At 41.0% G+C, this 16,943-nt stretch overlaps 1 protein-coding gene across 5 annotated transcripts in view; it reads right to left on the bottom strand.

Annotated features, from left to right (window-relative positions):
• LOC5578483 overlaps nt 1–16,943 on the bottom strand; it is a 389,689-nt gene that overhangs the window by 262,357 nt on the left and 110,389 nt on the right. For all 5 annotated transcript variants that reach the window (XM_021849424.1, XM_021849425.1, XM_021849427.1 and 2 more), the window contains exon 3: nt 10,831–10,876. In XM_021849424.1, the coding sequence (XP_021705116.1) occupies nt 10,831–10,876 (46 nt within the window). The remainder of the gene's footprint in view (nt 1–10,830; nt 10,877–16,943) is intronic.

Below are 16,943 nucleotides of genomic sequence, written 5' to 3'. Positions count from 1 at the left end.
GATCAATCGTGTTGCGCGTCGCTCGCGCGGCACGATAGTATATAAGAGTCGCGGATCGCGTGATTAGTGTTAGTAGTGTTTGATCCTTTGGTCGCGTTGCTTGCTCCTGCGGGGGCGAGTGATGCGGGCAGGATCAATCGTGTTGCGCGTCGCTCGCGCGGCACGATAGTATATAAGAGCCGCGGATCGCGTGATCAGTGTTAGTAGTGTTTGATCCTTTGGTCGCGTTGCTTGCTCCTGCGGGGGCGAGTGATGCGGGCAGGATCAATCGTGTTGCGCGTCGCTCGCGCGGCACGATAGTATATAAGAGTCGCGGATCGCGTGATTAGTGTTAGTAGTGTTTGATCCTTTGGTCGCGTTGCTTGCTCTTGCGGGGGCGAGTGATGCGGGCAGGATCAATCGTGTTGCGCGTCGCTCGCGCGGCACGATAGTATATAAGAGCCGCGGATCGCGTGATCAGTGTTAGTAGTGTTTGATCCTTTGGTCGCGTTGCTTGCTCTTGCGGGTGCGAACGATGGACATTTGTTCGGCATACAATTCATATATCAAATAATATCACGAATCCGGTCAGGCGTGAATATATCAAGGATCTCATCATCAACTAAAGATGACTCCCAGATCCTTACCTTATCCCACTAACCCAATATCCTTTCCATGACAACTATGGAGATGCAGAAGATTCTTCGGTCTCTAAAACCAATGGTTGTCTAACTAACATTCCTTCCCTTCCCCGATGACCGTAAGGACGTGGCCGGCGCCGTTATTGGCTTCTTAAGTTTGAGCTCTCGATTTGTGCACATTGATGAATGGTAAGCTAATCCCAAGCCCCATTCACTAAATCCCTGTGCAACTTCGATTGTTCTGGTCAATCACGGAGTAGCAACTACGAATTGTACGGACATTTATGCTCATGCTCATGCTCATCTGTGTTCTAGCATATTGTCTGTTTCACGGCCAACAAAACGCGCCTCCAACTTTCAAACAGACCGACAAAATCAAAGCCAGCAAACAAATCCAAGAAGATGATGCGCCGTTATGTTGGTAAGACTGGTGAAACGTCAAATTTGCAGCGGCAGGTTGGCTGGCGACGATTTTGGCGACGGTTTTACCGGCGACGATTACAAATGGTACGAAATTTACAATATTGTTTTGTCTTTGGAAACTGATATTATAATAAAAAGAAAAAAAAAACAAAAAAGGTGTCATATAAATAATTAATTCACATTTTTCAAACCCTGATTTTAAGGTGATGTAGCGCTAACATAGATTTGAATAAAGGAATACTGAGATTAAGGCATTATTCCACAACTGTTTTTTATCATATGCATAACATTATTCAAAAAACTTATAGAGTTTTAAAAATGTCTTTTGTCCAGCCAAATACCCCTTTGTGGCGTCGGTCCTTGTGGGTAAGTCTGTCTCGTCGTGGTTGTTACACATCTTCTGAAGAGTCGTCCGCCTCCTTCAGGAGGTGTACGGTTAAATTGTGTTCGAGCTCGAAAACGTAATTGAAGTGAGAAGAGACGGAACGACCGACGACGTGACGGAGCTGCTTGGTGCGGGTTTCTTTCAATGCGTCTCCAGGAAATTGTTTGGTTTTCCTTCGTTTTGTGCGGTTTCAGGAGGGAATTTATTCTCCCATGGTTGGACCTGAAGAAATTATTGATGCATTGAATTTTTCTCCGGTGGTGACGTGCGGTGATATGAAGAGATAGTATTCTTGAAAGCATTACGCTACATTGATTTTTTTTTCGTTTCCAAGCTTTTGAGTTAAATATAATTGGAGTATTATTCTCATAGAAGGCAAAATATTTCAAAGGAAATTTGTTTATGTTTTCGAATAAATTTCAACCAAATTTGCGTTCAAAGTTAAAACAATTATAGTATGTATAGTATTTCGAATGCAGTTTTCTCATATTCAGATTAAAATTACTGAATTCGTTTCAAGCTATTTCCACAAATGAGCTAGAAGGAAAACACTTACAAAAAAATTATCAATATGACTGCATGTCACAATAGTTGTTGAATAACTCATCACTGCTGGGATAAACGATGTTCTGATTCAAGTTTTTTTTTTAAGATTGGGACGTTAATAATAAGGGCCTTGCTTAGCCGAGTGGTTAGAGTCTGTGGCTATAAAGCAAAGCCATGCTGAAGGTGTCTGGGTTCGAATTCCGGTTGGTCCAGGATGTTTTCGTAACGGAAATTTCCTTGATTTTCCTAGGCATCGAGTATCATCGTACCTGCCACACGATATACGAATGCGAAAATGGCAATTTTGGCAAAGAAAGCTCTCAGTTAATAACTGTGGAAGTGCTCATAAGAACACTAAGCTAAGAAGCATGCTCTGTCCCAGTGAGAAAGTACAGTCGAAGCTTGTTATAACGACATCGCAAGGTACCGTCGTAATAGAGAAAAGTTGTACTAGGGAATAATTATAACATGAAAATATGTTTCAAGGGACAGAAAAATTTCGCTGTAGAGAGCTTTTGTCACTATAAAAGTTGTCGTTATAACGAGCTTCGACTGTAATGCCAAGAAAGAAGAAGAAGAACCAGTCATAAAAGGGATAAGCTCAATGTAGTTCACTAAATTTATTGCAGCTGGAAAAAAGTCGCTGCTTCTCCCCATAATTGAATGCAGACAAAACTGTGAACACGACAGGTGTGTTTTATGATTTGGATTTCACTTTCAACTTCGATGGCGTGTCATAAATTGTAACCTGACTTGTTAGATACCGGTGGTGGTTCATCTATAACAACGACTGCCAACAACCCCTTTGGGGATAATCCAATTGCTCGTGTGTCTCGTCGTTGGTTGTGTCTCGTGTGTTTGAAGCATGAGTGCATATTCCTGCAGTAAACTCTCTACTCTTTTTTTCTGTTTTCGAGAGCTCAGTATTGCCCTTTTCCCGGCTTGATCTTATTTTTATCTGTTATTTACCATTCGTTATGACACCACGTAATTTATTATCCTCAAACAACAGTTCAATACGATTGCATGCATTTGAATATGTGGGTGATTGCTGTTGATGTTGATAAAGCACTACTTCGACACATAATCGGCAATGATTTTCGGAAATAGAAGACCGTCTCTCTAATTAGTTTGAATTTTTCAGAAAGTCCCCAAAATGCTGATGTATAGATATCATTCAAAGCCATTTAATTAAACTCACCACCGTCACCAATTTACCGCATGCTTCACCGAAAAATCGCAGAAGACAAACAACAATAAACGATTGCATCTACCAGAGCCAGAGCAGCTGAGAGGTGTGAGAGCATAGTTTATGTTGGTAACTAATTAGTTTTCTATTGCTTTGAAGCGATAGAGTAGTTGTACAACAATGCCCGCCTTCCGGTCCAACGCCGGTCCCTCAGAGCTACTTGCGCGCTCCGAAGAGTACGTTTGATGAAAATTTAATGAAATTATTCTTGCCAGAGTGAAGTGAGATACCTGCCCCGTAGCTACTTGCTCCCAGGAGAGCATCCTTTTCACTCGGAGCCTCTCCTGGGTAATAGCTTTTATGTTTACCTTACTCCCTCTTTTTCGATATGCCAAGTGTTCATTAGCTTGGTTCAGTTTCATCCCAGCATGTGGCAGCAGCTACTGAGCTTCGTAAAAATGTGCACTTTGCTCGAAATTAATTAGGACACGTTTCAATTTTCAAGAGGAGACGCGGTTTTATGTATGATTATGATGTACATCGCTTTTTGCTCGATTTGAATAAAGATATTTTATGATTAGAATCAGCTTGATTTGAACTTTAATTCAAGTAACAATGTTTACTTATTCCGAGTCAATTTCCACAAGTACGTTTGATGCAAATTAACTTGATGAATGATGATTGAAACTCCACTACATACTCCATTCAGTCGATCATTAAGATGAACAAGTTTGGATCCAATTTTCAAATAAGTTCCAATAATAACTACAGTATGTATATTTTTTTTTTAATAAAATACTCGTTTTACATTTGTATCATTCAGTTGAAATCCCAGCATACAAACTCCCATTTGTCTCGAAAAAACACCGTCTAAATTTATCGCAAGCCGTCAGCGTAATGATCGCTGTCATGATTTTCTCCATCATTTGCCACTCCACAGTGCCTCCCATTAACACCACGCCCTCAGCCAGTCGCCCCATCGAGACACCAAAGTGTCCCCGATCTTCAACCGGAATGGGCCATCATTCTTGTTCTTCCGTTTGAAGTTCGGTCCGTGTTGGCGACAAGAAAGAACAAACGAGATAAACATTGTCGGTACCTATCTTCCGACTGGTCTTCGAGGCGTCTCCGAGGATGAATCTTAAATGGATTATTTATGTTTCCAGAAGTCGGAAGAAATCTAATCCAAAACGCAACCTTTGCCACGCGAGGGTGTGTTTCAGCGGAACTCTATTTCCATAGAAGATGGGTACCGTAAAAAGGGGTAACATCGATCGAAATTACTTTCTTCGTAAAATGTTGTATTTAGACCCGAGCCGAGTGGTTGGAGTCCGCGGCTACAAAGCAAAGCCATGTTGAAGGTGTCTGGGTACGATTCCCGGTCGGTCCAGGATCTTTTCGTAATAGAAATTCCCTCGACTTTCCTGGGTATAGAGTATCATCGTATGTACGAATGCGAAAATGGCAGCTTTGGCAAAGAAAGCTCTCAACTAACAACTGGAAGTGCTAAATGAACACTAAGCTGAGAAGCAGACTCTGACGCAGTGATAACGCAATGTCAAGCAGAAGAAGTCCCGAGCAATGGGCACCAGTTTCTATTAAGATATAAGATCTAGGAAGATTTTCATTTTTGTTAGATATCTAAAACAAACTGATCAATGTAACCCCGTCATACGGTACCATTTTCTGAAGGTGCGAGTAAGTTCACCCTAAAAAGGGTAACTCGCGTCTCGTAAAAGTAAAGTGAAGTCTGTACCAGGAAATCACTTGGTCTCGGTGGCAGTGCGGCACCGTCCTCGTCATCGGAGCGTGCATACGTGCGTGTGTGATTTTACCTCTTATCTCGCCGATGACAAATGGCTTCCAAAGTTCAAGTGTTTTCCTCTAGCTGGGTGAAGAATCTTACCAGCTTCAGATTTCAGATGTTAGGCTGTTCGAAAAAGGGTTCTTCTTGCGAGAACCGACAAGGGACCGTTGAGGGTAATGAAATCCAGTCTGAGAGCGCACATAAAACTTCGAACTAAAGTACGTAGTTAGATAGGTTTACAAATACGTATGTACCTATATCAGACGGCATAGCCAAAATATATCGATTACATTACCCAGCATTGTAGCTACCGCGAGGGAGCAATCGATGTGACTAATGTGCAGAAGTGGAAATTGGAAGATACAGCAGTGGTTCTCAATAAGTGTGCATCGCACCTTCATGCTGTGCGTACACAAAAGGTCTCTGATCTTGGTTGTTGAGAATAAAAAACTACCTAAAGCAATAAAAAAGTACTTTTCAGTACAATTGAATCAATAGTATCGATAGCTTTACGATCCTAGTTTGGACCCGTGCCTTCGATATTTTTTTTTCTTTGGACCCGTTAGTAAAAGCTAGCGGTGGTAATCCTTCTTGGACACCGTCTTGAAAAGAAACTTCATCCCATAAAACCGGATTTTAAAACTAAACGTGGCAAAAATTGAAGGAAGGACGTGTCTCCGGAATGCGCCCTTTTTTCGAAGGGTGATATGGTTAATGTTGATAATTGCATCGAAATAAGCAATCAGTTCGATGCTCTAGACAAATTTTCCGAACATCAAATCGAATCAGCTTCCAGCCCAGGCTCTTTGATTCAAGTGAGGAAGCAAAGAGTGCTTCCTATCGTGGTCAGCTGCTCCGAATTTGGGAGATTCAGGCAGTCGATCTTGAACTCCATTATGGGAATCAAGGTCTCCATCCAAATTGCAAAGAGAGGAGACTGCTGCGTTTTGCCGGAAACTCTTAAAGATCGTGATTTTTTTCTCAAACATCTTGAAGAGAAGAAGCACAATTTGTTTTACTTATGACGACAAAACTGAACGTTTGTTCAAAGTAAGGTCTTTCAAGTGACTATAAGTCACCCGAAGAGATCAAAAATGGAATACCGTAAAATCGGGTGTAATTGATCAGAAGGGTGAAATTGATCATCGTGTCACACGATTTTGTTTATTCGTAATAGAGCACAAATCTCGCATACTCTGAGATAACGCCCTAAAAGCCATTGGTAACCACGTGTGTAGCTCGTTGTTTCTGAGCAAATGAAAGAATAAGCACCCAAACCAACATCGCGGGCAGGTAAATAATGATCTTTTCTTCCCTATAGCGTTGGTCAATAACATGAAAATACATTCAAATGCTCAGAAACAACGAGCTACACACATGGTTACCAATGGCTTTTAGGGCGAGATCAGAAGTTATGCGAGAAATATTAATGAAAGCTGCAGTAAATGAACATTGTTTGCTGTAACTATTGTCAAATTGTGTGTCGTGATGTTTTTTGCGTTAAAAAATGTTTATTACAATGAAAATAATTTAAAATTTCAAAATCATGCAGTATTGACAAACGACGTCAACGAGTATTGACGCGGTGCAGTATTGACAAACACCTATGAACTATTTGTAAGTAAGGATTTGAACATGGTATAAACCTGAAAGTTTGTGAGGATGCTTGAGATATATCTCCAAACCAGATTTCATCACCAAAACTCGTACCGTTTAGCTCATATGGTTGAAATAATTGAGTTTCTGTTAGATATCATGGAATTATATAGGAAATTGCATACATTTAGGCGTTTTCCGCGTATTTCTTGAAATTTAGCTATTCGTTATTTATTTAAATATTGTATTGTTAAGAATTTGACAAGCATATTCGGATCCAGGGAGCTCAAATTCATCATGTAGTGTTGTTTTGAAAACTAACAACAATGGCATTGACAAGTGATCAATTTCACTCCGAAATGAGATCCTCTGATTTTTTATTTTAGAGATATTTGTTAACACTTAAATGATATTTGTTAGAAAATTTCTGTACATAAGTCGGTGAGGCTCACCATCGTACTTGTTTTCCTGCATTTAGTTGTTTGGCATTGTTAACATTATAGACAACAGACTAGAAAAACCGTGAAAAATGATCAATTCCACCAGAAATTACGGTAAATTGTTTACTTGGATTATCCCCAGTCCAAGTAATCATTATGAAAAAGAGAACCCAATCTGGCATTGTTCGGAAAGGGCTTTCTCAAGAATATTATTTAGTTCACTTTAACAAAAAATATCGAAATAATGTTAAAGCTATAGAAAAAGTTAGACTTATGTTCGATGTCCGTGTGACATGGGAACATTTCCAGAAACCTGGAGGAAATTACCAGAACCTCACTCAGTGCCGTCGGTGCCAAAAGTGGGGTAATGGTACAAAATATTGCCGCATGGATGCTAAATGCATGATTTGCGGAGGTTCTTCTCACGTCAAGGACGTCTGTCCAGTGAAGGAGGATACCACCAAGTTTGTATGCTCGAATTGCGGGGGCAATCATAAGTCCAATTTTTGGGCTTGCCCTTCACGTAGGCGAGTCGTTGAGGCTCGTGCTGGGCAGATGAAAGATAATATCCGTTACGATAACGGTCGTTTCCGGAATTTGCCTGGTAGAGTATCGAAAAATGTTCATTTTTCAGTTAACGATCGCTTGATTAGGAATCATACCTATCAGGAAGATCATAATCATGCTCATTCACAAACTAATTTTAATCCGTCAGGTAGCCGTTCGAATCTTTTAATTTCGAATGTATCTACCCCCGGAAAATTCTTTGCCAAAATCGAAGCAGGTAATTTGAACTCCTCCCCTATTCGTAGTATGAGTAGAATGGGTATTCTACTGGTTTCAAATCAAATGGAAAAAACCCTGGCAGCACAGGTAACATCTACTCCGCCTCTTCGTCTACCGAAAATTCTAACGGAAAATCATCAAATATACCCACTTCAAGTGATAAGTCTGCCTCTGATTTTAATTTTCTAACTGAATATTTGAATCTAATTAATGATGCAATGTTCAAAGTCACCACAATGGTTCCAATAAAAAATAATTTAAATATTTTAAATTGGAATGCTCGTTCCTTGAATGGTAAGGAGGACTAGCTGTTTTATTTTCTTACAGCTAATAACGTGCATATAGCAGTTATTACTGAAACCTTTTTTAAACCTGGATCCAAACTAAAAAAGTTCCTAACTTTTTTGTTTATCGTAATGATCGACTTGATGGGACATCTGGAGGAGTTGCAATCATCAATCATAGACATCAACTGTTTTCGTCATTTGAAACTAAAGTTTTTGAAATTTAAGGCGTATCAGTTGAAACACAGCTTGGTAAATATATTTTCATTACTGCCTATTTGCCTTTTCAATGCTCTAGACAGCAAGTTAATTTGCTCCAAACTGACTTGCGAAAATTGACTCGCAATAAGTCAAATTGTAATTTTTTTTTGTCATTAGTGACTTTAAAGCGAAACATCGGTCAAGGAATAATTCTCAAAGTAATTCCAATGGCAGAATTATTTCATGAGTGCTTTACAGGATATTTCTCAATTCGATACCCTGATAGCCCTTCATATTTTTCCTCTTCTAGAAATCCATCTACCGACTCTAGTCATCTTTGTAGCCAATTAGTTACTCATGCTGATTTTGATTCGGATCATGTCCCTGTTGTATTTCAAATATCTCATGAAGCGATTCTCAATTCTATCACCTCAATGCTCTTGAAACTTTAACAAATTCCATTGTTGAAGCCAGGAGCATTATAATTCCAAAATGTGAAGAAAAATTTGAATCCGTGTTTATATGCGATGATCAAGAAACGTTTTTCACAATTAAGAAACAAAAATTTTGAAAATAAAATTTCTCAATTGGACCCTTGCTCTAAGCCCTTTTGAAAATAATCTTAAATTTTGAAAAATAAACCTCAGAAGCCAATACCGGCATTGAAAGAGGAAAACAAATTATTACTTACAAATTGCAAAAAAGCTCAAAAACTTGCTATGCAGTTTGAAAGTGCGCACAATTTAAATTTAGAACTTATTAGTTCAATTGAAAATCAAGTTGCTCAGGACTTCGAACATACTCTCAATCAAGAAAACGTTTTCGAAAATGCCTGTGAGACTGATTTGGAAGATGTGAGAACTTTTATTAAAAAATTCAAAAATATGAAAGCTACTGGCGATGATGGAATTTTCTACATCCTCATCAAGAAACTTCCAGAAAGTAGCTTATCATTCTTAGTTGATATATTTAACAAATGTTTACAGTTGGCATACCAAGGTTGTACCAATTTTAAACCGGACAAAAAACCTGCTGAAGCTTCTAGCTATCGTCCATACAGTTTGCTTTCCTCCTTCAGTAAACTTTTTCAAAAGGTTATTTTGAAAAGAATGATGGCCCACATCAACGAAAATTCAATTTTTGCCAATGAACGTCAGATTCCTCTATGGACATTCGACCACTCATAAACTTTTACGTGTAACAAATTTGATTCGTTCCAACAAATCTGAAGGCTATTCTACTGGTCTTGCTCTTCTAGACATAGAAAAAGCGTTCGACAGTTTTTGGCATGAAGGTTTGATTGTAAAATTAAATAACTTCAATTTTCCAACATACATTGTTAGAATAATCCATAGTTTTCTGAAGGTAGCATTTTGAATATTATACAATATTTTCACATCTGACTTACCTGAGTTACCTCAGGGATGTCAAAAATCCTTTTTTGCGGATGACACAGGCCTCTTCACCAAAGGACGAAGCCTGCGTGTCATCTGTAGTCGATTGCAAAAAAGTTTGGATATTGTTTTTTCATACTTGCAAAAATGGAAGATTTCTCCTAATGCTTCCAAAACCCAACTAATAATATTCCCACATAACTCAAAAGTACTTTATTTGAAACCTTCAACTAGACATGTTGTCGTGATGATTGGTCAGATGAAGTTAAGTATCTAGGGCTCATGCAAGATAAGAATTTAACTTTCAAAAATCACATTGAGGGCATTCAAGCCAAATGTAACAAAAATGTAAAATGTCTCTATCCCCTTATTAATAGAAAATCAAAAATTTGTCTTAAGAACAAGCATTTGATATTCAAACAAATTTTCAGGCCAGCCATGTTGTATGCTGTACCAATATGGACTAGCTGTTTTAATACCAGGAAGAAAGCTCAGCAGATTTTTTAAAATAAGCTTTTGAAAATGATTCTGAATATACAAAATGAAAGTAGCGTTTAAAATGATGCTAAGCAAGAAATTAAAAAAGGCACTTTCCCATTTTGTACATGTTGCCTGTGTTACCTTATATGCACAAAATGCCCACACATTGAGAACCCCTCTGTCGTGATGTGATAAACTGTTTTGTCTGAAGTGTGTATTCGATTTCCTGCTTCCCCTTCTTGTCCAAATTGAAACGAGTAAATGTGTCCTCGGAGATGAGCGGTTAAAGTTTTTCTATCGATAAATTCGAATCAGGCACTTCCTTTTGCCCGTCGTGACTTCCAGTCTTGGATTTGGTAGGGAAAATAGCTCGGATAGAAGAAGAGAGCTGAAAATCAATGCAGCGTACAGTATGTATCGTAAGCAGCTCGTATCACCATTCCGTGTTTTTGTGTATCGACCAAGGGATCAAAGGATTTCCGTACGGAATGTTCCGTATCGTGATGGAGATTGTCGGGTGTATTTTTATACGGCAGGAATTTGGGGTTACGAATGGGATTATAACCGGCAGCTGTGACACAGGTTGAGAAAATTAAATTTGTTTGAGATTTTTTTCGTAGCTATTTTCCAGGAGGGTTCTTTCAATCATGATTGGGGAATCAAATCCGTATCCACTTACCTGCTACTGGAGATAGTTTCCGCATAACACACCACCGTGATTTCCACTGGAAGAGGGACAGAATGGATTCGTTAGTGAAATGAACTTTTGTGAGCTGCTACTTGACCCAATCTGCCGATAAAATTGAAGTACAGCTTCGGCATTCAGTGAGATTATTAAGGTTAATTGCAATGTTGGCCCGTAACGCGTTTAGTTCATCTTTTCGAGGTGCGTTACGTGGTAAGGCCTTTTAATCTGAACCCTAGTTTCACAGTTGTTGATTGCTCATCTACTTATTTTTCGCTGCTCAAAATCAGATTAAACCCATAACAACCACGAAACATCATTTTCAGAACAACACTCCACCCATCCCTTACCTACGCCACTAACACAATCCAGCCACCAAGCGGTTTGTCGAATAAAAATCAGCAACACAAAGCGGATTTGCCTGCAGCCTTGTTACTTTTAGGGAAAATCAGAAAATCGCGGCACATGTTTATAAGCGAACGTGATTTGCATAAAAATGTGTTATGAAAATCAATTTCGTCTCCCCCAATGCCGTTGCCACCCCTCAGGTATGGTTTACAAAAAAATCATCGAATAGCTCAATAGGCAAACCCGGCCTGTGGAGCCCCCGGATTGCCTCGTTCATAACAATATTGATTCTCTCATTGAATTCTGTAAACTTTGAAAACCCATGAATCTCCTTCGGATAAATCCTTTGTGCCATCAATCTGGTGCTGCCAGACGCCGTCTTGATTGTCGTCGTCGTCCTCGTCATCATTTAACCTCGTCGGAAGCCATCCTTTTTTTGGCAGCTCATCCTGTGTAAGTGAGTGTCCAATCAAATCCCCAAACGAAAGGATTTCGGAGGATCTCAATTTTGCTAAACTGTGTCAGCTGCCAAAAAAAATGCCCCGTTTCCCCCTCGCACACCCCTTAGTCCATTGCTGATCCATTTTTGCTTACACCAAAAGGCACCGAAGAAACGAGATGATCAAATTATGCAAATTACGAGGCGATGTCTGTTCAATATTCCAGACGAAAAGTTTTAACGGCTTCGGTTGGCATCTGACGGTATTCGTTTGCGTACCGCCGTCCTTCAAGTTCTTCGTCCTGCGCTGGGAAAACGCGAGGCTCTTCCGGTCCGAAAAGTGGCCCACCGAAGAATGATTTGCAAAATGGCTCCGGCTCCCTGACTAAGCCATTTTTGTATTTTCCAAATTGGACGTTGTTTACCGAGAGTTGCCATAAGTCGAGCGCAAAGGATTGATTGTTTAAGCTTATATTTTTTCCTGACGGGAAACGACCAACAAGAATGGCTTCACCTAAGTAGATTTCGCTGTTGGTTTCTTGACCGCAACATGATTTTTAACGAACATAAAATGAAGTCATCAAGGCAACAGGGTGCAAGTAATTCTAATGGAAAATGAGAACGGTTGGATGATATGCAAAAGATCTTCCAAATGTTCACCGTAAGTGATAAAAACTTTTTTGAGTGCGGTTTTGAATTGCATTGTATGTGCATAAAAATGTTATAACTTTGAGCGAATGTTCCTTAAAATGATTTTGGCGGATTTCGTGAATGTTTATCTAGCAGTTAAATCTCTGATGAATGTTGAAAAGATCTCAAACGATCTTTAAGTGAACTATCAAATGCATTTGTAAAGAAATATTAGCCAATATTTTCAATGAAATTGACTGAGCGTTTATAAAGATACTATTTAGAATCTATATTGTTTCAATGGGTTAGTAAACGGCTGGGCATAGCTGCAAACCGGGACGGCTGATCATCGTCCGAGTTCCTCTAAGCTAAACTGTGCACTATGGCCCTACGAATATTCAGGGGGATTAGTCATCCGGAAATCTAGGGGGTTAGCGTCAGGCCCTGCAATCCAGCTGTAAAAAAATCAAGCAACGAATAATCAACGAGAGAATACGAACCGGGACAATGGGCGAAGACCACAGCGACCTAAAGGTACTAGCGATCGGAAGCTCGTATGCGGAACTGTTGATCTCTTAATTTCATCGAGAGCACACGCATACTCGCCGACGTACTGAAGCATCGCGGATTCGGTATCGTAGCGTTGCAGGAAGTCTGTTGGAAGGGACAGGCATTGCAGAATTCGCTCTCAATTGAGTATGAAGCACGATCAAAGCAAGCAAAGAAAAACATCCCATCTGTTGCGGTCCACGATCGTCATTGTATCGCAAGGTGTAACAAGTCTGATAAATGGAAGCAGCGAGCGAGAGCCCCAAAGAGAGAGCGATGATAAAATCCATTTTTCTCGTTGGCTTACCGTTGGTGATAGGTGTTTTTCTTTACTAGCACGATAAACAATCCACGAACTTCCAATAGCATTAGTGTCCCCCAGGCTTGGAGCATGTTTAGAGGGGTTTTATCATGCACTACTATCCCCCCAATCTGATCAAATTTGTAGCAGTATACGATAAACAGTCTCTCATAATGTGCAGCATGTTATGATAGTTACAGAGAGCGATACGTGATAGATTCTGCTTTTATAGTGATGAGTGATATGCAGAGGCGCGTGATCGGGCGGTGGCCCATCAATGAGAGAATGTGCAAGTTGATGCTCAAAGGCCGGTTCTTCAACTTCAGCATAATAAACGTGCAAAGGCCTCACTCCGGAAGTATTGATGATGATGAAAACGCCTTTTACGCGCAGCTCGAAAGCGCACTACCCAAGCCACGGCGTCAAAATCATCATGGGAGATCTAAACACTCAGGTTGGTTAAGAGGAGGAATTCAGACTGACTATTGAAAAGTTCAGCGCCCACTGGCTGACGGCTAATTGATTTCGCCGCCTCCAAGAATATGGCCATTCGTAGCACCTACTTCCAGCACAGCCTTACCGATACATTTGAAGATCACCACATCGGACAGAATCGCAAATCGACCACGTTTTGATTGATGGACGAGACTTCTCCGACATTATCGTGGCGCTTACATCGACTCTGACCACTATCTGGTGGTGTTTAAACTTCGCCTAAAACTCTCTGTCGGCCTCCCCTGTATGACCTAGAGCGGCTTAAGCAACCGGATGTCACAACTGCATATGCGCAGCACCTCGAGGCTGCATTACCAGAAGCGGGTGAGCTGGATGAAGCCCCTCTTGAGGACTGCTGGAAAACTATGAAAACAGACATCAACGATGCAGCTTGCAGCAACGTCGGGTATGTGGGATGAAATCGACGGAACAATTGGTTCGACGAGGAATGTAGGCAGATTCTGGAGGAGAAGAATGCAGCGCGGGCGGTCATGCTGCAGCAAGGGACCCGACAGAACGTGGAGCGTTATAGACGGAACCGGTAATAGCAGACCCACCTCTTTCGGGAGAAAAAACGCCGCCTGGAGGAGACGGAGTGCGAGGAAATGGAACAGCTGTGCCGGTCTCAAGAAACACGCAAGTTCTATCAGAAGCTCAACGCATCCCGCAACGATTTCGTGCCGTGAGCCGAGATGTGCAGGGATAAGGATGAGAGCATTTTGACGGACAAGCGTGAGGTGATCGAAAGGTGGAAGCAGCACTTCGACGAACACCTAAATGGCGCTGATAGCACAGGCAATGAAGGACAGGACAACGGAGGAAATGCCTTCGTCAGTACTGCGGAGGATGGAAACCAACCAGCCCCCACTTTGAGGGAGGTTAAGGTTGCCATTCGCCAGCTCAAGAACAATAAAGCTACTGGTAAGGATAGTTTCGGAGCTGAACTCATAAAGATGGGCCCGGAGAGGCTGGCCATTTTTCTGCACCGGCTGATCCAGATTGTGCCGGAAAAACAGAACAGCTATCGGTGGAGTGGAAGGAAGGGGTGATATGCCCCATCTGCAAGAAAGGCGACAAGTTAGATTGTGAGAACTCTCCAGCGATCACCATTCTAAATGCGGCCTAAAAAGTATTATCCCAGATCATCTTCCATCGTCTGTCATCTGTAGTAAACGAGTTCGTGGGAAGTTTTCAAGCCGGCTTCGTTGACTGTCGATCGATAACAGACCAGATCATTACTGTGCGGCAAATCCTCCAAAAATGTCGTGAATACCAGGTCCCAACGCATCACCTTTTCATCGATGTCAAGGCAGCATACGATAGTATCGACAGCGTAGAGCTATGGAAAATCATGGACAAGAACAGCTTTCCTGGGATGCTCACGAGACTGATAAGAGCGACGATGGAAGATGTGCAAAATTGTGTGAAGGTTTCAGGCGAACATTCCAGTTCGTTTGGATCCCGTCGGACACTACGACTTCCGTACCTGTTGTTCAATATTTCGCCAGAAGGTGTTATGCGGAGATCCGGGCATAACAACCGGGGTTCGATTTTTACTTGATTCAGTCAATTTGTTTGCTTCTCGGCAGTTCTGTACACCCGCCTGAAACGCCAGGCATCAAAAGTTGGACTGGTGGTTTATGCGATCAAGACAAAGTATTTGCTAGTAGGTGGAGCCGAGCACGACAGGGCTCGCCTAGGTAGCACTGCTACGATAGACGGGGATACGTTCGAGGCGGTCGACGACTTCGTCTACCTTGGATCCTTACTGACGACTGATAATAATGTTAGCCTTGAAATACGGTAGCGCATTATCACTGGAAGTCGGCCCTACTATGGTCTCCACAAGAAGCGGCGATCTAAAACCCGCACCAAATGTACCATGTACAAAACGCTCATAAGATCGGTGGTTCTACGGGCACGAAACATGGACGATGCTCGAGGAGGACCTTCAAGCACTTGGAGTCTTTGAACGCTGGGTGCTTAGGATGATCTTTGGCAGTGTGCAGGAGAACAGTGTGTGGCGGCAAAAGATGAACCACGAGCTCGCCCAACTCTACCGCGAACCCAGTATCTAGAAGGTGCCAAAAGCTGGAAGGATACCGTAATTTCGGGTGAAATTGATCATTTTTCACGGTTTTTCTAGTCTGTTTTCTATAATATTAACAATGCCAAACAACTAAATGCAGGAAAACAAGTACGAAGGTGAGCCTCATCGACTCATGTAACGAAATTTTCTAACAAATGTCATTTTAGTGATAACAAATATCTCTAAAATAAAAAATCAGGGGATCTCATTTCGGGGTCAATGCCATTATTGTTAGTTTTCAAAACATCTGAATCCGAATATGCTTGTCAAATTCTTAACAATGCAATATTCATATAAATAACGAACAGTTAAATTTCAACAATTACTCGGAAAACGCCTAAATGTATGCAATTTCTTAAGGAATTCAACTATATCTAACAGAATTCAATTAATTCATCCATATGAGCTAATTGGTACGAGTTTTGGTAATGAAATCTAGTTAGGGGATATATCTCAAGCATCCTCACAAACTTTTAGGTTTATACCATGTTCAAATCCTTGCTTAGGAATAGAAGTTTATAGGTGTTTGTCAATACTGCACCGTGCATGATTTTGAAATTTTACATTATTTTCATAATAATAAACATTCTTTAACGCAATAAAAAACTTCACAACACACAATTCGACAATAGTTACGACAAACAACTTTCATTTATTGCAGCTTACATTGATATTTGTGCTCCATTACGAATAAATAAAATCGTGTGATACGATGATCAATTTCACCCTTCTGATCAATTACACCCGATTTTACGGTACGATGGACAGGGCATGTTGCGAGAATGCCGGACAGAAACCCTGTAAAGATGGTGTTCGCTTCGGATCCGGTTGGTACAAGAAGGCGTGAAGCGCAGCAAGACAGGTGGGTGGATCGAGTGCACGTCGATTTGACGAGCGTGGCGTGGGCAGTACCGATGATGGAGAGATGCGGCAATGAACCGAGTATTTTTGCGTAAAGGTGTTGATTCAGTGTTATCTGTTTAGATGTTAACTAAATAAATGGATGGAGCTGCCAGGTCACCCTGCATCGCGTAGTATTTAAAAAAACAAAAATACCGAGGAATACAATGAGTAGCATCCAGATGCAGCGTGAGCAATAGTCGACTCACACTACCTGGATAAAGTCGAAACAGTAGAAGAAGCGGTGAAGCTGATGGATGACGTAAGGCACATTCACGCTATGGCTGGAATTGAGATTCTATATTTCGCTACGAATTCTACCGAACTTTTTTAGCGCATTGGAGAAGTACTTGAAA

The sequence above is a fragment of the Aedes aegypti genome, chromosome 3 (genome assembly GCF_002204515.2).
Source record: "Aedes aegypti strain LVP_AGWG chromosome 3, AaegL5.0 Primary Assembly, whole genome shotgun sequence".
Taxonomy (NCBI): Eukaryota; Metazoa; Arthropoda; class Insecta; order Diptera; family Culicidae; genus Aedes; species Aedes aegypti.
This window is presented reverse-complemented; position numbering and strand designations above follow the sequence as displayed.